This window comes from Sander lucioperca, chromosome 23, assembly GCF_008315115.2.
Source record: "Sander lucioperca isolate FBNREF2018 chromosome 23, SLUC_FBN_1.2, whole genome shotgun sequence".
NCBI lineage: Eukaryota > Metazoa > Chordata > Actinopteri > Perciformes > Percidae > Sander > Sander lucioperca.
The window spans coordinates 3183938-3205946 of NC_050195.1; the positions used below are offsets into that span (position 1 = coordinate 3183938).

The 22009-nt window shown below is 42.0% G+C and overlaps 1 protein-coding gene and 8 non-coding genes across 12 annotated transcripts in view; 8 read left to right on the forward strand and 1 right to left on the reverse strand.

The window, feature by feature from the left end:
• The window catches only part of LOC116064851 (partitioning defective 3 homolog), a 379664-nt gene extending 376236 nt beyond the window's left edge, over window positions 1–3428 (reverse strand). For 3 of the 4 annotated variants that reach the window (XM_035998104.1, XM_035998105.1, XM_031320165.2), the window contains exon 1: window positions 3022–3428. In XM_035998104.1, coding sequence (XP_035853997.1) covers window positions 3022–3141 — 120 coding nt within the window. In that variant the 5' untranslated portion in view covers window positions 3142–3428. The remainder of the gene's footprint in view (window positions 1–3021) is intronic. The other variant, XM_035998106.1, reaches the window with a different exon arrangement.
• A 5948-nt stretch (window positions 3429–9376) lies between these two features.
• trnaw-cca lies at window positions 9377–9448 on the forward strand. Its single transcript has one exon. It is a non-coding gene; the product is annotated as a tRNA-Trp (tRNA).
• Window positions 9449–10660: 1212 nt separating this feature from the next.
• trnaw-cca lies at window positions 10661–10732 on the forward strand. Its single transcript has one exon. It is a non-coding gene; the product is annotated as a tRNA-Trp (tRNA).
• Window positions 10733–12544: 1812 nt separating this feature from the next.
• trnaw-cca lies at window positions 12545–12616 on the forward strand. The gene has a single exon. It is a non-coding gene; the product is annotated as a tRNA-Trp (tRNA).
• A 1226-nt stretch (window positions 12617–13842) lies between these two features.
• On the forward strand, window positions 13843–13914 carry trnaw-cca. The gene has a single exon. It is a non-coding gene; the product is annotated as a tRNA-Trp (tRNA).
• A 1206-nt stretch (window positions 13915–15120) lies between these two features.
• trnaw-cca lies at window positions 15121–15192 on the forward strand. Its single transcript has one exon. It is a non-coding gene; the product is annotated as a tRNA-Trp (tRNA).
• A 1836-nt stretch (window positions 15193–17028) lies between these two features.
• Window positions 17029–17100, forward strand: trnaw-cca. The gene has a single exon. It is a non-coding gene; the product is annotated as a tRNA-Trp (tRNA).
• Window positions 17101–19093: 1993 nt separating this feature from the next.
• On the forward strand, window positions 19094–19165 carry trnaw-cca. Its single transcript has one exon. It is a non-coding gene; the product is annotated as a tRNA-Trp (tRNA).
• A 1836-nt stretch (window positions 19166–21001) lies between these two features.
• trnaw-cca lies at window positions 21002–21073 on the forward strand. Its single transcript has one exon. It is a non-coding gene; the product is annotated as a tRNA-Trp (tRNA).
• Window positions 21074–22009: the final 936 nt, after the last annotated feature.

Genomic DNA, 22009 nt, shown 5'->3' on the forward strand with positions numbered 1-22009 from the left:
AAGTGTGGGGAGGGCTTCTCTTATCCTATTGGTTTGTCTCCAGCTAAATCAGATGAATAAAAGTTGAATGTGATGTCATCGCAGCAATAAAAGTGATCAATCCTGAATTCCTCTAAAAGTGCTTTCACACTAACTTGTTTGGTGAGGTTCAAATAAACCCTGGTGCATTTGGACTGGTGTGAGAGCTGTCAATCAAACTCAGGCCTGCTGTCAATCACCAGTGTATACAAGAAGACCTGGAACGGAACTACGAGGAAACAATAGGAGTAGGGGGGGACATTTTCCGTGGCAATACTGTAACGATACACGGACGCCAAGTATCGATCTTTTATTGTATAAATTGCACATGACAATTTAACTTTTTGGGGGGATTTTTTGCAGCAATAAAATTTAAGTGAGATGAACAACAATGTATTTTTAAACAGATGTTGACAAAGTTTTCCTTTTGGGACATAATTTGAAGTTGGAAAACAGGTAATAAATTGCAATATATTGCAGAATATCACAATAAGTTTAAAATCGCATAAATATTGTATTGTGACATAAGTACTTTGATATTATCAAAACGTTGGACCTCTTGTGTTTTCCACCCCTAAGTAACAATGCATCTTTTTTTTTTCCTTGGTCCTGACCAACTGAACTAAACTAAAAGTGACATCAGAGAGCACATTAGGCTGCATTAGGCTGCATTCAGCAAGGCCTTTGAATCATTATAGCGTACCTATTCTAGCATGCTGCCCATATCTCACGCAAAAATGAATCTTCAAAAATGAAACTTCTAAATTGTGACAAATGCCTATTTCACTTTCTTTTGTTTCTTCATGCTAAAGTCGGATCAACCGAGCCGACTGCTGTCTCCGATGCATTATTGTATGATTAATGTTCTTTTGTTCTGGAAAAAGGGAGCATTTAAATGCATATTGCATGATTCAGTATCTGCATGCCATGGGCTGTAATTTTTTTATAACGCTGTGGCAAAAAACAAACTTTAGCGGTAAAGCAGAATTGTGTTGCTGTCAGCTGCAGGAACATTATAAAACTCAAGTGACCTGTGTGTGATTACATCTTCCTGTAGTCCAAAGGTCTCGGCTGGCCTGCGATACAGTAGTTAGTTGTTGACCCAGAGCCAAGTGTTCTCCAGAGGGGAAGCCTACGCTTCTACCTTTACAGTGCCACTGCATAGATCAATGGACCAGTCGCCTCCATTCTGCTGAACCATGGAAAAGCATAAAGCACTGGTAAACAGAGGAGTGACCGTGTGTGGGTATGTGTGTGCCATTGCTAGTGTGTATGTATTTAAGGAGGAATAGCTCTTCCAGAATGAGGGGTAATGTTGACCTACTTCGTCACTTTTTGCATTCAGAGGTAAAATCTACTACTGAGGTGCAACAGTGAATATTCATCTTTTCCAGGAAGCTAAAGGTATTTCATCATCCCTTAGAATGTACTGAAGGAAAAACTTAGATTTTGTTCGATCAAACTCACGTCTGCTATCACTCCACTCTTACTCTGGATCTTTCAGAAACCTTAGTTACAGAAAGTCCTTCTCTCTAAAAACAGGATTGTAGTTTTTTTCCAAAGGTAAAACATAGAAAAGTAATAAGTTGGCAAAACCAGCGTAGGTTCATCTAGGCATTCCAAGGCATTGAACAGAAGCTGCAGCATTGACATGACTCTATTGGCAATACCACCCACTGGTAAAGAGGTGAGAGTACTGTCACTAACCATGGAAACAGCACCAAACTTGAATTCATTCATTAGTCATTTAATGGGTTTTAAAGCGCAGCCACTAGAAACCCACAAAGGGAAAAAGCAATCAGTGTCCTACTCAGGCCTCACTCAAATTTGGCACAGGGGTTTCACACAGTAATGCGTTCCGTCATAATAGATGAAACTTGGATGAACTTACAAACGTTTTTGTCAGTATGTAATTGCAAAGAGCAATGAGTGCAAAGCACGGTTCCTCCATCAATACACAGGGTAATCATTCCATTGGCCTATTACCACTTTGGAAATAAAACCGATTAACTGTGTTGTGATACAGAGACATGAACGCACACAGTATCTAACAGTGAATATACACCATAGTGAATGGCATCTGTAACTCAGGAATAACAAATAGTCCTACTGGGGTTTATGTGTATGTAGGTTAATAGCCAGTTCACTATCTTTGAATTCATAAATCTTTTTTACTGTGACAATCTAAACTGCAGTATTGGAACACTACACACACAGCGCGGGTTATTTTAATCAAATGCCATCCTCATTGCTCCACACACAGTGGATGAACTCCGCACTTTTCTGTTTTGTATTGAATGGGAACGATTCCAGTGTTTCCTTTTTCATGGTGCAACCTGACACACACACACACACACACACACACACACACACACACACACGCAGTGTGTTTCACTATCTTTGTGGGGACCCATCACTGACATGATGCATTCCCGAGCCTCTTACCCTAACCTTAACCATCACAACTAAATTCCTAACCTTAACCCTTACCCTCACCCCATAACCTAATTCTAACCCTAATCCTAAAACCAAGTCTTAACCCTCAAACAGACCTTTAACCTTGTGGGGTCCAGCATTTTGGCCCCACAAAGCTGTCCGGACCCCACAAGTATCCTGGACTCCCGGTTTTTGGACCCCATGAATATAGGTAAACAAGGACACACACACACACACACACACACACACACAGCAGAAGGAGAGCCAAATTGCTTTACAACTTCTTAGATTCCTTGTGGAGAAACTAGTGAACTGTCATGATGAAAGTAATCACTCTTAAGCATGGTCTTCGAAATAACAATGAAAAGTTATCCCACTCTCCATCCACCCGGGGCCCCTGGGGGTCCCCACTGGCTCCGGTTCTAGGGTCAGCCACTGGCTCTCTTCTGCCCACTCTGTCCCTCTTTCTTATCCCGTGAACAGCGCCATGTTGAGGCTCCACCGTGCTGCTCCGCTGGGCGAAACGTTACAAAAGCACACCGGAGCGGAGCTGTGTGGGGGGCTTACCTTTGCGATCGCCTTCTTATACCTCATGGCAGCTTGTTCGATAAGGCTGTGGACTTGTATATTCCCATCACCACACGGAACGACCACCCGGGTCCTCCCGAAACACACCGTCACTTTCATTTCACCTCCGCTGCGTTAATTCCAATGAGGAAAAGCCCGCGTCAAAAAGACAATAACCATCCCCGGTGTGCGAAGGCTAAAAAACTAAATCCCCAGTTGTTGTGAAGAGGTCGATGTGAATTTGTCTTTGTGTCCTGCGTCCTCGGAGGAGTAGAGAGAAGCCCAGCTTTGGATTCAGCGGCGGGGCAGGGTGGCGTCCTCCCTGTGTGCCGTGTTGACTCACTCACAGAAACTTCCCAACAAAAAGCCTCCTCTCCAGCGAGAGCGCACAACTGGACTGACAGTGCGAGTGCGCCCACATGTCAGAGCAGGCTCTAAGAATGTTTCCAACACCAGCCAATACAATGCAGCTTATAGCTGAGGGCAAACCCATAGAAAGCCAGTTTACATTTCTTTTGCTTTCTTATCATATAAAGTTGTGTAACACTTGGATTTGCAGTGCTTTTTTCAGAGGTGGTCTAGTAGCCTATGGTGTTAGAGCACTTATGGACAACTTGTTGTTGATAGTCATTATGAATGCAGTAATAGCCCACCTTAAACCACATTTTAATTTTCAGTATTATCCATGGCTTTAATCTAGATTCCAGAGCGAGTGTCTGCAACTTCAAGGGGTCCTTAAAATAATGGGGCTAGGGCCAGACTAACCTGCAAGAGGGTCCCCTCGCACATACTACCAAGACCTGTTTTGACCAGAGTCCCAGAAACCAACCAGTAGCCTATATTCCTTCTCTGGATGACTGCTTTTCCTTTGGTTAGCTCTGTGACAGTTAGTGTTTGATTATTTGTTTCAACAGAAATTTAAGCAATTGAAATAGACAATCATGGGCCCCTCAGGGTCTGGGGCCCCAGGGCAGTCGCCCGCTCTTCCCAGTTGGTAATGCATCCTCACCAGGGGCAGGTGCCATGGTTTGAAGAGTATACTTTGAATCAAATTCACAGTTGTTTTCCTCACTTGAGGTTCACACAGTAATAGAGCAACTGTGTACTGTCACTGCACACGATCCAGTAAAGACAGATTCTGTCCTGATGCATACGTATCTGAATGCCTGGATGACTCAAGACATGAAATGTATGAATTTCTGATTGATTAAAGGAGACAGACTGAATGAGATGAACTCCCCAGCAGAAGGAGTTGTAAGAGTGGTTCTCAGATGGAGCTGCTGAAAACTGCACTTGCGCTACTGATAGCAAAGCATATATTAATGTTATGTATATGACTGAATTATTGAACTGCAGTGCAAAATGAGAGATGGGCCTAAGGCTGGATCTTCAATATGACCCAATTTGCAGTGCAAGAGAGTGAACATGAACAAGAGTGCAAGATGGACAGCCCCTTTTTCAAACTATACTATCACTGCTCAAATATGTTTTCCCTCAATACTTTAAGTTTTGTTTGTTTCTTGCTCATTCGATCTCATTATTGCTGAGCCTAACTATTCCTTTTCTGTAAACATCATTAATGCAGAGCAGGACTGCTGGCTACATAATGCAATGTATAATTCCATCTCACCAGGAGTCCTGACCTTGTAGCACAATGGGCACATGTCTGACTCCAGATCAGAAGGCTGTGTGTTCAAATCACTTCAGGGTCAAGCCATGGGCAAATACCAATGTGATGACTTATGCTTTAGTAAGAAAATATTTCAGATAGTCTGAAGAAGAACTGGACCTGATCTGAACTCAAACAGCCTTTGACAACTGCAGCTTTCTTTTGCACAAATAATACTCCCCCTAGTGGCAAAAACACTCCCTCAAAGAGCAAACTAAGGAGAGTTTGATTATCTTAGAGTTGATAACAGCTGAGAGCGGGTTATAGAGGACACCAGTGAGCACATCACACTTTTTCTCCGGAAACAATTCTGTAATTTACACCAAACTGCTATAGTAAGATAAGTCCCAGGCCTGGGTATGTCCACTGCACATCAGGAATGCAGAGAGGAGGAGACAGTGGTGGAAACAACACGGTTTTGCTGGGGCCCATGACCTGAGAGGGCCGGTGTTCCCGCTGTGAAGAGTGTGGGCCCTCATGTGTCTCATTTAGGACAAGGCAGTACTTCAAAGAATCTGCCTAACTGCCAAACTGTTATTTTGAGATTAAAGGTGCACTATGAGTTCCTGCATGGTTTCAGCGAGATTTCCTTTTAGTCTCAAATCGTAGACATCTCTCCTTGATCCGCTAGCTGCCTGCCCCCTGAATCCACTGTGAAAAAGCCCGGTCTCGGGAGACTACACAGGGGTCATAAATGTCAAAGTAACACTAGGGGCACAGGCTGTGCACCAAAATACAACAAGCCACGTTCCAGCCAATCACCGACAAGATGGTTGGGGGAGGGGGTGGGGGTTGTTGTCGTCGTCGTCCCCCCATTATGTGCATGTGCACTATTCCCCCCCCCCCCATCAAGGAGAGATGCCTACGATTTGAGACAAAAATGAAATTGCGCTGAAACCATGCAGGAACTCATAGTGCACCTTTAAAATGTGGCTTTTGTAATTTAGAGTACTTTTTCTCTGCCACAGTTTTGTTCAAAGGTAAGGAAGTTACAGATATATATATATATATATATATATATATATATATATATATATATATATATATTCGATTTGTTTAGGGAATAGCATAGTGGTAAACCCAAAAGATTCTGGCTTTTGAGATAACATTTAGGGCTGGAGCTGCGGAAGCCACCCCCCTGCTCCACTGCTTAAAGTGATTATTACATTAATGGATCACTAATTATAATCCTGTAATATAAGATATATTATGCTGCATAATGAGTACTTTTGGTACTTCAAGCATATTTTGAAGCTAATACTTTTGTACTTTTACTTAAGTAAAACTTTGAAAGCAGGATTTTTACCTGTAAGAGAGTATTTCTACACTGTGGTATTCGTACTTTCACTTAAGTAGAAGATCTGAGTACTTGTGCCATATCACTGTATAGTTGAAAAGTAATTCTGCAGAGCAGCAAACATGTATGCATAATGAGGTATAAACCTAATAAAATATGTGATCATCCTTTGTATACACAGTGCAACAAAACGTTACAATTCTTTTCTTTTACATTTCCTTTACTGTTGGAAAATCCAAATTATTCCACTACAGACTAGTCCTGCGCAGAGAGAAGAGGGTAAACAAAGCGTTGGTGTGTGTGTGTGTGTGTGTGTGTGTGTGTGTGTGTGTGTGTGTGTGTGTGTGTGTGTGTGTGTGTGCATGCAGCGTGCGTGTGTGTGTGTGCTGTAGCTGTCAGCTGACAGTGAGCTTCTACGACAGACATGCTCCAACATGGTCCCGAGAGTGAGGAGGATCATTCCTGACACATCACTCTGTCATCACAGACTTACCCTACCACCGGAGAATTCAGCACTCACCTATACACTGATTCATTCATTCATAGACAGGTGTAATTTACTACATCCTTCCTCTACCTCCATCAGCACCTTCTAATACCACCTTTTTGTATATTCTCTATTGAAGTTATATTGAACCCTTCATTGATCAAACGTATTATTAGTGTGGATTATGCTGTTAGCTGAGGGGACTATATTCTTTACAAGTTCACCTGATGTGTATCATACTTACAGATGTCTCCGCGGTTGTGTTCTCCATTACGTTCTGCATGTGGTCCAAGAACTTGCATGTCGAGGGCAGGCCCATGACAGAACATTAGGTACAGTGAACCTAAGAGAGGGCACATTTTAGCTGTAGTGAAACAGGGCTTTACTAATACCGTAATAGAGAAATCAAGTCCTTATTATAGCCTGGAAATCAGTGTTGACTTTAATTCTCATTTATTGAGGGCAGGTTTGATGGTCACATATATTAGAGGGACTACGTTTGAAGAGCAAGTGGCTTGATTTTATTTTGCAATGCTTCAGTAGCATTTCTGATGACGGATCAGAAGATTGCGTGTTCAAAATCACGTCGGGGTCACACCTAAAACGCTAAATAGACTATGTTTTATATTCAAGCCAGCTGAAGTGGAGCCAGCAGTTTCACACTGCTTACTAAGCATACTAAGCAAAGGAGACAGTAGCAAGATTATGACATGTCATGCCCACTCGCACTGTACCCAATGTATTTTCCACAACTATCGAGCATGATTAAGGCTGATAACACCAGTATTTTGTAACGTGTTTTGTACTCACCATTATTTCATCATCTCTGTCTAATGCTTGCACAATGGCTCCATGTGAGTCTACACATGAAGATACAGTAAGTAGTTGATGTTGGATAATTGCCCCAGTTCATGCCAATACACACTAAAGAGAAAGAGCTTAAAACACACTTCTGTGGTTTAACTCTGAACAATGTCTAACATTACTCCAATCACATTTCTGCCATCGTCATAGTCTGCTGCCAGCTAAGGCATGTGCTTTTCCTCCAATAGGGTTAATTAAAGTTTCCGTAGTGACACTCATTAGCAGCGGTTTCTACCACACCTTGACTTTATAATAAATTACCATAGCTCAAGGCAATACAAATATACAAGCTGACCCTATCTTTAACTAATGCAGCAGAACATGAAAAATGGAGTAAGACTTTAAGCTGCTAAGCCTTTTCACAAACACCAGGATCTGTTCATAGCTTTAATTGTGTGATGTTCTAACTGGTGAATCCCCAAAACTAATAATAAACTTATTTTGTTTTGCATTGTTTGAATTTATGCGTTTTATAACCCAAGTGTCCTACAACCTGTAGCATTAAAATGAGCTTTACTGGTGCACCATACAGTATTTGTGAAAGCTAAAAGGCCCCATCTGCAGGTTTCTAAAAGTATTACACCTTGTCTTGTCTTCTCTCAGGGAATCTTCTTTGTTTGGATTAAGTTTAGAGCCTGTAATTGCTGTGTTGGTGGGGATTTGGCCCAGTGTAAACTGTGAACACAGAGAATGGTGTTAGCACTCGGATTTCATGGATTTGCCAATGCCACCAGCTGCTGTTTTGCATGTACTTTCTTTCTTGCAATGTTTTTACTTCTGCCTAAAGATGGTGCCTAAAGGTGACATCTATGTGATGTAATTTTGGGAATGGGCATCTGATTCTGTCGAAAAAAATCTATTTCAAAATAGAGAGAAGATTAACTTTTGCTTCCCAGCAACAACTCAAAATGATGGTATGAAGCTGTGAGTGATGGTTGATTCCTTCTGTGGCATGATTGGTTTTATAGCTAACTTTAGTGGCATTTGACTGACGGGTGATATCAGTTTCATCCCTTGACATATTTTAATTCCCAGAAATCCTCTGCAATAATGCCAGTAAACTGACTTTGGTCACCAACATGGTTTTATAGCAAAACATAAGGACAGAGGAAGCTAAGGATCTAAGGTTGGTACGGTAAGTCTAAATTTACCTGGACACAGCTATTGATTGTGTTTCCTGCCAATACACTGACAATGTGTAATAATGTACAGAAATCTGGCACAGTATATGCTCACCTCTGTCTCCCCTGATTTGAATCTCTGTCAAGTTAAGTCTGCTCTCCACTGAGTCCATCTCAACCATCTTTGAAACCAATCAGGGAGGAAAAACACAACTCTGGTCAGGGTGGACTTTACTCTACTGTGTAGAGCCTCCTCCTGCACAATACAGGTTTCACTTAAGCAGCATATTGACAGGTCAAAAGGGAAGACAAGTCCCCCAACCCCTCTGCCTGATAATCCTGTTTACAGACTTTGGGAAAAATCTGTTTTTTGCAGCAATGTGCAGTGAAGCAGAAGGAATGATTGAGAACGAAAGAGAGGCTACGATGGCTGAAGTTGCCCACGGCCAGTGGTGTAGTCTACGTGATACGCAGGTATACGCAGTATACCCACTAAGAAAGCTCCAGGATTTCCATATACCCACTTAAAAATGCCCAATGACATGCAACAACATACTTTTTTTTATTATATTTTTGATATATTGTGAATTATCATCTGTGTTTTCCTTCTTCACATAGGCTAAATAAAGGTATTTCCGCTGTAAATTGGTGCATAAAAGTGTATCAGAATACAGGAAATGAAGTCGTTGATACTCAAAATTTCCCTGGGGGAGGACACCCTGACCCCACACCTTTTTTTAATAGATAGATAGATAGATAGATAGATAGATAGGACAGCTCAGATATAAAAGGGGAGAGAGGGGACCAAGACATGCAGGAAACTGTCACAGGCCGGACTCGACTAGACCTTCTGCGTCGAGGCTGTACTCTTGTCACAACTGTGAGTTTCCCAGGAGACCTAGAAGAGCTTTCTGTGTGACTTTGTGGCGCAATGGTAGCGCGTCTGACTCCAGATCAGAAGGTTGCGTGTTCAAATCACGTCAGGGTCAAAGGTTTTCACACCTATTTCATGACATTACGATTACAGCGTCTGGTGCCTTCCACTTGTTGTCAGAACCTAAATACAGCTGTTTATGTGACTGGATTGTGTGTATTGTTACATTGCTAGGAAAAAGCCAACATTGGGAATTTCTTACCTGAGGTCCTTTTCTAACCAGGAGTTAATTTACTAAACTATCTTATTGTCATCTGGTGGATGGATGAAATGCGTCTATTACAGCAGTTTCAAACAATGTGAATACGTGGAGCTCCATCAGACCAACTGTTAGCTATCCTTTATAATATATGCAAGCCAACACACATTACAGTCTATAGTACTCCACAGTGCTGTTGAGACAGGTCTGGCAATGCGAGAGAACGAAAGAGAGGCTACGATGGCTGAAGTTGCCCACGGCCAGTGGTGTAGTCTACGTGATACGCAGGTATACGCAGTATACCCACTAAGAAAGCTCCAGGATTTCCATATACCCACTTAAAAATGCCCAATGACACGCAACAACAAACTTTTTTTATTATATTTATGATATATTTTCAATTGTCATCCATGTTTTCCTTCTTCACATAGGCTAAATAAAGGTATTTCCGCCATAAATTGGTGCATAAAAGTGTATCAGAATACAGGAAATGAAATCGTTGATGCTCAAAACTTCCCTGGGGGAGGACACCCTGACCCCCCACTATGATATGCCCCCCCCCCCAAATTCAGATTCTGGCCAATATTTATACACAGTACAGTATACCTACTACAATACATTAGACTACACCACTGCCCACGGCGGGTCTGTGGTCACAGTCTTAATGGTAATGCTAATATTCACATTATAATGTCACTACACTTTCCGCCTTTTTTTAATAGATAGGATAGATAGATAGATAAGGGGAGAGAGAGGACCAAGACATGCAGGAAACTGTCACAGGCCGGATTCGACTAGACCTTCTGCATCAAGGAATAAACCTCTTTAGGCCTATATGTGCGCCTGCTCTACCAACTGAGCTAACTGGCCACGATCAGCTACTCTTTGGTCTTCTAGTAGATAACTCCTGCCCTGCCTGAACGCTGTTATATTTGTGTCTCTGGATTTTGACCTCATCATTGTTCACATAAACCCATGGTGTCAGAGAGTCACAGTCATAGAGTGTGTTGTGCTGTACTCTTGTCACAACTGTGAGTTTCCCAGGAGACCTAGGTGAGCTCACTGTGGGACCTTGTGGCGCAACGGTAGCGCGTCTGACTCCAGATCAGAAGGTTGCGTGTTCAAATCACGTCAGGGTCAAAGGTTTTCACACCCATTTCATGATATTACAATTACACAGTCTGTTCCCTTCAACTTGTTGTCAGAATCTAAATACAGCTGTTTATGTGACTGTATTGTGTGTATTGTTACATTGCTAGGAAAAAGCCAACATTGGGGTTTTCTTACCCAAGGTCCTTTTCTAACCAGGAGTCATTTGACTAAACTGTCTTATTGTCATCTGGTGTATGGATGAAATGCCTCTATTACAGCAATTCCAAACAATGTGAATATGTGGAGCTCCATCAGACCAACTGTTAGCTATACTTTATAATATATGCAAGCCAACACACATTACAGTCTATAGTACTCCACAGTGCTGTTGAGATAGGTCTGGCAATGCGAGACTACAGTCTATATACAGTATAACTGTATCGGCCGATACGCAAGTTCAGGTATCAGAATCGGTATCGCGAAGCAAAACAGGGTATCGGGCCATCTCTAATTTTAATTCCCAGAAATCCTCTGCAATGATGGCAGTAAACTGACTTTGGTCACCAACATGGTTTTATAGCAAAACATAAGGACAGAGGAAGCTAAGGATCTAAGGTTGGTAAGTCTAAATTTACCTGGACACAGCTATTGATTGTGTTTCCTGCCAATACACTGACAATGTGTAATAATGTACAGAAATCTGGCACAGTATATGCTTACCTCTGTCTCCCCTGATTTGAATCTCTGTCAAGTTAAGTCTGCTCTCCACTGAGTCCATCTCAACCATCTTTGAAACCAATCAGGGAGGAAAAACACAACTCTGGTCAGGGTGGACTTTACTCTACTGTGTAGAGCCTCCTCCTGCACAATACAGGTTTCACTTAAGCAGCATATTGACAGATCAAAAGGGAAGACAAGTCCCCCAACCCCTCTGCCTGATGATCCTGTTTACAGACTTTGGGAAAAATCTGTTTTTTGCAGCAATGTGCAGTGAAGCAGAAGAAATGATTGAGAATGAAAGAGAGGCTACGATGGCTGAAGTTGCCCACGGCCAGTGGTGTAGTCTACGTGATACGCAGGTATACGCAGTATACCCACTAAGAAAGCTCCAGGATTTCCATATACCCACTTAAAAATGCCCAATGACATGCAACAACAAACTTTTTTTATTATATTTATGATATATTTTCAATTGTCATCCATGTTTTCCTTCTTCACATAGGCTAAATAAAGGTATTTCCGCCATAAATTGGTGCATAAAAGTGTATCAGAATACAGGAAATGAAATCGTTGATGCTCAAAACTTCCCTGGGGGAGGACACCCTGACCCCCCACTATGATATGCCCCCCCCCCAAATTCAGATTCTGGCCAATATTTATACACAGTACAGCATACCTACTACAATACATTAGACTACACCACTGCCCACGGCGGGTCTGTGGTCACAGTCTTAATGGTAATGCTAATATTCACATTATAATGTCACTACACTTTCCGCCTTTTTTTAATAGATAGATGATAGATAGATAGATAAGGGGAGAGAGAGGACCAAGACATGCAGGAAACCGTCACAGGCCAGACTCGACTAGACCTTCTGCATCGAGGAATAAACCTCTTTAGGCCTATATGTGCGCCTGCTCTACCAACTGAGCTAACTGGCCACGATCAGCTACTCTTTGGTCTTCTAGTAGATAACTCCGGCCCTGCCTGAACACTGTTATATTTGTGGCTCTGGATTTTGACCTCATCATTGTTCACATAAACCCATGGTGTCAGAGAGTCACAGTCGTAGAGTGTGTTGTGCTGTACTCTTGTCACAACTGTGAGTTTCCCAGGAGACCTAGGTGAGCTCTCTGTGTGACCTTGTGGCGCAACGGTAGCGCGTCTGACTCCAGATCAGAAGGTTGCGTGTTCAAATCACGTCAGGGTCAAAGGTTTTCACCTATTTCATGACTTCGATTCAGCGTCTGTGCCTTCCACTTGTTGTCAGAATCTAAATACAGCTGTTTATGTGACTGTATTGTGTGTATTGTTACATTGCTAGGAAAAAGCCAACATTGGGGATTTCTTACCCTGAGGTCCTTTTCTAACCAGGAGTCATTTGACTAAACTGTCTTATTGTCATCTGGTGGATGATGAAATGCGTCTATTACAGCATTTCAAACAATGTGAATACGTGGAGCTCCATCAGACCAACTGTTAGCTATACTTTATAATATATGCAAGCCAACACACATTACAGTCTATAGTACTCCACAGTGCTGTTGAGACAGGTCTGGCAATGCGAGAGAACGAAAGAGAGGCTACGATGGCTGAAGTTGCCCACGGCCAGTGGTGTAGTCTACGTGATACGCAGGTATACGCAGTATACCCACTAAGAAAGCTCCAGGATTTCCATATACCCACTTAAAAATGCCCAATGACATGCAACAACATACTTTTTTTATTATATTTTTGATATATTTTCAATTGTCATCCATGTTTTCCTTCTTCACATAGGCTAAATAAAGGTATTTCCACCGTAAATTGGTGCATAAAAATGTATCAGAATACAGGAAATGAAATCGTTGATGCTCAAAACTTCCCTGGGGGAGGACACCCTGACCCCCCACTATGATATGCCCCCCCCCCCAAATTCAGATTCTGGCCAATATTTATATACAGTACAGTATACCTACTACAATACATTAGACTACACCACTGCCCACGGCGGGTCTGCGGTCACAGTCTTAATGGTAAGGCTAATATTCACATTATAATGTCACTACACTTTCCGCCTTTTTTTAATAGATAGATAGATAGATAGATAGATAGGAGAGCTCAGATATGAAAGGGGAGAGAGAGGAGCAAGACAAGTAGGAAACCGTCACAGGCCAGACTCGACTAGACCTTCTGCATCGAGGAATAAACCTCTTTAGGCCTATATGTGCGCCTGCTCTACCAACTGAGCTAACTGGCCACGATCAGCTACTCTTTGGTCTTCTAGTAGATAACTCCGGCCCTACCTGAACACTGTTATATTTGTGGCTTTGGATTTTGACCTCATCATTGTTCACATAAACCCATGGTGTCATAGAGTCACAGTCGTAGAGTGTGTTGTGCTGTACTCTTGTCACAACTGTGAGTTTCCCAGGAGACCTAGAAGAGCTTTCTGTGTGACTTTGTGGCGCAATGGTAGCGCGTCTGACTCCAGATCAGAAGGTTGCGTGTTCAAATCACGTCAGGGTCAAAGGTTTTCACACCTATTTCATGACATTACGATTACAGCGTCTGGTGCCTTCCACTTGTTGTCAGAACCTAAATACAGCTGTTTATGTGACTGGATTGTGTGTATTGTTACATTGCTAGGAAAAAGCCAACATTGGGAATTTCTTACCTGAGGTCCTTTTCTAACCAGGAGTCATTTTACTAAACTGTCTTATTGTCATCTGGTGGATGGATGAAATGCGTCTATTACAGCAGTTTCAAACAATGTGAATACGTGGAGCTCCATCAGACCAACTGTTAGCTATACTTTATAATATATGCAAGCCAACACACATTACAGTCTATAGTACTCCACAGTGCTGTTGAGACAGGTCTGGCAATGCGAGAGAACGAAAGAGAGGCTACGATGGCTGAAGTTGCCCACGGCCAGTGGTGTAGTCTACGTGATACGCAGGTATACGCAGTATACCCACTAAGAAAGCTCCAGGATTTCCATATACCCACTTAAAAATGCCCAATGACACGCAACAACAAACTTTTTTTATTATATTTATGATATATTTTCAATTGTCATCCATGTTTTCCTTCTTCACATAGGCTAAATAAAGGTATTTCCGCCATAAATTGGTGCATAAAAGTGTATCAGAATACAGGAAATGAAATCGTTGATGCTCAAAACTTCCCTGGGGGAGGACACCCTGACCCCCCACTATGATATGCAAATTCAGATTCTGTCCAATATTTATATACAGTACAGTATACCTACTACAATACATTAGACTACACCACTGCCCACGGCGGGTCTGTGGTCACAGTCTTAATGGTAATGCTAATATTCACATTATAATGTCACTACACTTTCCGCCTTTTTTTAATAGATAGGATAGATAGATAGATATAAAAGGGGAGAGAGAGGACCAAGACATGCAGGAAACTGTCACAGGCCGGACTCGACTAGACCTTCTGCATCAAGGAATAAACCTCTTTAGGCCTATATGTGCGCCTGCTCTACCAACTGAGCTAACTGGCCACGATCAGCTACTCTTTGGTCTTCTAGTAGATAACTCCGGCCCTGCCTGAACACTGTTATATTTGTGTCTCTGGATTTTGACCTCATCATTGTTCACATAAACCTATGGTGTCAGAGAGTCACAGTCATAGAGTGTGTTGTGCTGTACTCTTGTCACAACTGTGAGTTTCCCAGGAGACCTAGGTGAGCTCACTGTGGGACCTTGTGGCGCAACGGTAGCGCGTCTGACTCCAGATCAGAAGGTTGCGTGTTCAAATCACGTCAGGGTCAAAGGTTTTCACATCCATTTCATGATATTACAATTACACAGTCTGTTCCCTTCAACTTGTTGTCAGAATCTAAATACAGCTGTTTATGTGACTGTATTGTGTGTATTGTTACATTGCTAGGAAAAAGCCAACACTGGGGTTTTCTTACCCAAGGTCCTTTTCTAACCAGGAGTCATTTGACTAAACTGTCTTATTGTCATCTGGTGTATGGATGAAATGCCTCTATTACAGCAATTCCAAACAATGTGAATATGTGGAGCTCCATCAGACCAACTGTTAGCTATACTTTATAATATATGCAAGCCAACACACATTACAGTCTATAGTACTCCAAAGTGCTGTTGAGATAGGTCTGGCAATGCGAGACTACAGTCTATATACAGTATAACTGTATCGGCCGATACGCAAGTTCAGGTATCAGAATCGGTATCGCGAAGCAAAACAGGGTATCGGGCCATCTCTAATTTTAATTCCCAGAAATCCTCTGCAATGATGGCAGTAAACTGACTTTGGTCACCAACATGGTTTTATAGCAAAACATAAGGACAGAGGAAGCTAAGGATCTAAGGTTGGTAAGTCTAAATTTACCTGGACACAGCTATTGATTGTGTTTCCTGCCAATACACTGACAATGTGTAATAATGTACAGAAATCTGGCACAGTATATGCTCACCTCTGTCTCCCCTGATTTGAATCTCTGTCAAGTTAAGTCTGCTCTCCACTGAGTCCATCTCAACCATCTTTGAAACCAATCAGGGAGGAAAAACACAACTCTGGTCAGGGTGGACTTTACTCTACTGTGTAGAGCCTCCTCCTGCACAATACAGGTTTCACTTAAGCAGCATATTGACAGGTCAAAAGGGAAGACAAGTCCCCCAACCCCTCTGCCTGATGATCCTGTTTACAGACTTTGGGAAAAATCTGTTTTTTGCAGCAATGTGCAGTGAAGCAGAAGAAATGATTGAGAATGAAAGAGAGGCTACGATGGCTGAAGTTGCCCACGGCCAGTGGTGTAGTCTACGTGATACGCAGGTATACGCAGTATACCCACTAAGAAAGCTCCAGGATTTCCATATACCCACTTAAAAATGCCCAATGACATGCAACAACATACTTTTTTTATTATATTTTTGATATATTTTCAATTGTCATCCATGTTTTCCTTCTTCACATAGGCTAAATAAAGGTATTTCCACCGTAAATTGGTGCATAAAAGTATATCAGAATACAGGAAATGAAATCGTTGATGCTCAAAACTTCCCTGGGGGAGGACACCCTGACCCCCCACTATGATATGCCCCCCCCAAATTCAGATTCTGGCCAATATTTATATACAGTACAGCATACCTACTACAATACATTAGACTACACCACTGCCCACGGCGGGTCTGTGGTCACAGTCTTAATGGTAATGCTAATATTCACATTATAATGTCACTACACTTTCCGCCTTTTTTAATAGATAGATAGATAGATAGATAGATAGATAGATAGGACAGCTCAGATATAAAAGGAGAGAGAGAGGAGCAAGACAAGTAGGAAACCGTCACAGGCCAGACTCGACTAGACCTTCTGCGTCGAGGAATAAACCGCTTTAGGCCTATATGTGCGCCTGCTCTACCAACTGAGCTAACTGGCCACGATCAGCTACTCTTTGGTCTTCTAGTAGATAACTCCGGCCCTGCCTGAACGCTGTTATATTTGTGGCTTTGGATTTTGACCTCATCATTGTTCACATAAACCCATGGTGTCATAGAGTCACAGTCGTAGAGTGTGTTGTGCTGTACTCTTGTCACAACTGTGAGTTTCCCAGAAGACCTAAGTAAGCTCTCCGTGTGACCTTGTGGCGCAACGGTAGCGCGTCTGACTCCAGATCAGAAGGTTGCGTGTTCAAATCAAGTCAGGGTCAAAGGTTTTCACACCTATTTCATGAAGTTATGATTACAGTGTCTGGTCCCATCTGGTTGTTGTCAGAATCTAAATACAGGTGTTCATGTGATTGTATTGTGTGTACTGTTACATTGCTTGGAAAATGCCAACATTGGGAATTTCTTACCTGTGGTCCTTTTCTAACCAGGAGTCATTTTACTAAACTGTCTTATTGTCATCTGGTGTATGGATGAAATGCCTCTATTACAGCAATTCCAAACAATGTGAATACGTGGAGCTCCATCAGACCAATTGTTAGCTATACTTTATAATATATGCAAGCCAACACACATTACAGTCTATAGTACTCCACAGTGCTGTTGAGATAGGTCTGGCAATGCAGGACTACAGTCTATATACAGTATAACCAGGGTTCAAAATTAGCACCATCTACCAGCCAAATACTGGTAAAATATGCAAGTGGCTGATAGATTTGCTTTACTCACCAGCCAAAAACATTACGGTAATCTATTGAGTGGCTTGTTAAATTTGAACATTCACTAGCCATTTGGCTGGTGGATGAAAACGTTAATTTTGAACCCTGAGTATAACTGTATCGGCCGATACGCAAGTTCAGGTATCAGAATCGGTATCGGGAAGCAAAAAATGGTATCGGACCATCTCTAATTTTAATTCCCAGAAATCCTCTGCAATGATGGCAGTAAACTGACTTTGGTCACCAACATGGTTTTATAGCAAAACATAAGGACAGAGGAAGCTAAGGATCTAAGGTTGGTAAGTCTAAATTTACCTGGACACAGCTATTGATTGTGTTTCCTGCCAATACACTGACAATGTGTAATAATGTACAGAAATCTGGCACAGTATATGCTCACCTTTGTCTCCCCTGATTTGAATCTCTGTCAAGTTAAGTCTGCTCTCCACTGAGTCCATCTCAACCATCTTTGAAACCAATCAGGGAGGAAAAACACAACTCTGGTCAGGGTGGACTTTACTCTACTGTGTAGAGCCTCCTCCTGCACAATACAGGTTTCACTTAAGCAGCATATTGACAGGTCAAAAGGGAAGACAAGTCCCCCAACCCCTCTGCCTGATGATCCTGTTTACAGACTTTGGGAAAAATCTGTTTATTGCAACAATGTGCAGTGAAGCAGAAGAAATGATTGAGAATGAAAGAGAGGCTACGATGGCTGAAGTTGCCCAGGGCCAGTGGTGTAGTCTACGTGATACGCAGGTATACGCAGTATACCCACTAAGAAAACTCCAGGATTTCCATATACCCACTTAAAAATGCCCAATGACATGCAACAACATACTTTTTTTATTATATTTTTGATATATTTTCAATTGTCATCCATGTTTTCCTTCTTAACATAGGCTAAATAAAGGTATTTCCACCGTAAATTGGTGCATAAAAGTATATCAGAATACAGGAAATGAAATCGTTGATGCTCAAAACTTCCCTGGGGGAGGACACCCTGACCCCCCACTATGATATGCCCCCCCCCAAATTCAGATTCTGGCCAATATTTATATACAGTACAGCATACCTAATACAATACATTAGACTACACCACTGCCCACGGCGGGTCTGTGGTCACAGTCTTAATGGTAATGCTAATATTCACATTATAATGTCACTACACTTTCCGCCTTTTTTTAATAGATAGGATAGATAGATATAAAAGGGGAGAGAGAGGACCAAGACATGCAGGAAACTGTCACAGGCCGGACTCGACTAGACCTTCTGCATCGAGGAATAAACCTCTTTAGGCCTATTTGTGCACCTGCTCTACCAACTGAGCTAACTGGCCACGATCAGCTACTCTTTGGTCTTCTAGTAGATAACTCCGGCCCTGCCTGAACACTGTTATATTTGTGGCTCTGGATTTTGACCTCATCATTGTTCACATAAACCCATGGTGTCAGAGAGTCACAGTCATAGAGTGTGTTGTGCTGTACTCTTGTCACAACTGTGAGTTTCCCAGGAGACCTAGGTGAGCTCACTGTGGGACCTTGTGGCGCAAAGGTAGCGCGTCTGACTCCAGATCAGAAGGTTGCGTGTTCAAATCACGTCAGGGTCAAAGGTTTTCACACCCATTTCATGATATTACAATTACACAGTCTGTTCCCTTCAACTTGTTGTCAGAATCTAAATACAGCTGTTTATGTGACTGTATTGTGTGTATTGTTACATTGCTAGGAAAAAGCCAACATTGGGGTTTTCTTACCCAAGGTCCTTTTCTAACCAGGAGTCATTTGACTAAACTGTCTTATTGTCATCTGGTGTATGGATGAAATGCCTCTATTACAGCAATTCCAAACAATGTGAATATGTGGAGCTCCATCAGACCAACTGTTAGCTATACTTTATAATATATGCAAGCCAACACACATTACAGTCTATAGTACTCCACAGTGCTGTTGAGATAGGTCTGGCAATGCGAGACTACAGTCTATATACAGTATAACTGTATCGGCCGATACGCAAGTTCAGGTATCAGAATCGGTATCGCGAAGCAAAACAGGGTATCGGGCCATCTCTAATTTTAATTCCCAGAAATCCTCTGCAATGATGGCAGTAAACTGACTTTGGTCACCAACATGGTTTTATAGCAAAACATAAGGACAGAGGAAGCTAAGGATCTAAGGTTGGTAAGTCTAAATTTACCTGGACACAGCTATTGATTGTGTTTCCTGTCAATACACTGACAATGTGTAATAATGTACAGAAATCTGGCACAGTATATGCTCACCTCTGTCTCCCCTGATTTGAATCTCTGTCAAGTTAAGTCTGCTCTCCACTGAGTCCATCTCAACCATCTTTGAAACCATCAGGGAGGAAAAACACAACTCTGGTCAGGGTGGACTTTACTCTACTGTGTAGAGCCTCCTCCTGCACAATACAGGTTTCACTTAAGCAGCATATTGACAGGTCAAAAGGGAAGACAAGTCCCCCAACCCCTCTGCCTGATGATCCTGTTTACAGACTTTGGGAAAAATCTGTTTTTTGCAGCAATGTGCAGTGAAGCAGAAGAAATGATTGAGAATGAAAGAGAGGCTACGATGGCTGAAGTTGCCCACGGCCAGTGGTGTAGTCTACGTGATACGCAGGTATACGCAGTATACCCACTAAGAAAGCTCCAGGATTTCCATATACCCACTTAAAAATGCCCAATGACATGCAACAACATACTTTTTTTATTATATTTTTGATATATTTTCAATTGTCATCCATGTTTTCCTTCTTCACATAGGCTAAATAAAGGTATTTCCACCGTAAATTGGTGCATAAAAGTATATCAGAATACAGGAAATGAAATCGTTGATGCTCAAAACTTCCCTGGGGGAGGACACCCTGACCCCCCACTATGATATGCCCCCCCCCAAATTCAGATTCTGGCCAATATTTATATACAGTACAGCATACCTACTACAATACATTAGACTACACCACTGCCCACGGCGGGTCTGTGGTCACAGTCTTAATGGTAATGCTAATATTCACATTATAATGTCACTACACTTTCCGCCTTTTTTAATAGATAGATAGATAGATAGATAGATAGATAGATAGGACAGCTCAGATATAAAAGGAGAGAGAGAGGAGCAAGACAAGTAGGAAACCGTCACAGGCCAGACTCGACTAGACCTTCTGCGTCGAGGAATAAACCGCTTTAGGCCTATATGTGCGCCTGCTCTACCAACTGAGCTAACTGGCCACGATCAGCTACTCTTTGGTCTTCTAGTAGATAACTCCGGCCCTGCCTGAACGCTGTTATATTTGTGGCTTTGGATTTTGACCTCATCATTGTTCACATAAACCCATGGTGTCATAGAGTCACAGTCGTAGAGTGTGTTGTGCTGTACTCTTGTCACAACTGTGAGTTTCCCAGAAGACCTAAGTAAGCTCTCCGTGTGACCTTGTGGCGCAACGGTAGCGCGTCTGACTCCAGATCAGAAGGTTGCGTGTTCAAATCACGTCAGGGTCAAGGTTTTCACACCTATTTCATGAAGTTATGATTACAGTGTCTGGTCCCATCTGGTTGTTGTCAGAATCTAAATACAGGTGTTCATGTGATTGTATTGTGTGTACTGTTACATTGCTTGGAAAATGCCAACATTGGGAATTTCTTACCTGTGGTCCTTTTCTAACCAGGAGTCATTTTACTAAACTGTCTTATTGTCATCTGGTGTATGGATGAAATGCCTCTATTACAGCAATTCCAAACAATGTGAATACGTGGAGCTCCATCAGACCAATTGTTAGCTATACTTTATAATATATGCAAGCCAACACACATTACAGTCTATAGTACTCCACAGTGCTGTTGAGATAGGTCTGGCAATGCAGGACTACAGTCTATATACAGTATAACCAGGGTTCAAAATTAGCACCATCTACCAGCCAAATACTGGTAAAATATGCAAGTGGCTGATAGATTTGCTTTACTCACCAGCCAAAAACATTACGGTAATCTATTGAGTGGCTTGTTAAATTTGAACATTCACTAGCCATTTGGCTGGTGGATGAAAACGTTAATTTTGAACCCTGAGTATAACTGTATCGGCCGATACGCAAGTTCAGGTATCAGAATCGGTATCGGGAAGCAAAAAATGGTATCGGACCATCTCTAATTTTAATTCCCAGAAATCCTCTGCAATGATGGCAGTAAACTGACTTTGGTCACCAACATGGTTTTATAGCAAAACATAAGGACAGAGGAAGCTAAGGATCTAAGGTTGGTAAGTCTAAATTTACCTGGACACAGCTATTGATTGTGTTTCCTGCCAAAACACTGACAATGTGTAATAATGTACAGAAATCTGGCACAGTATATGCTCACCTCTGTCTCCCCTGATTTGAATCTCTGTCAAGTTAAGTCTGCTCTCCACTGAGTCCATCTCAACCATCTTTGAAACCAATC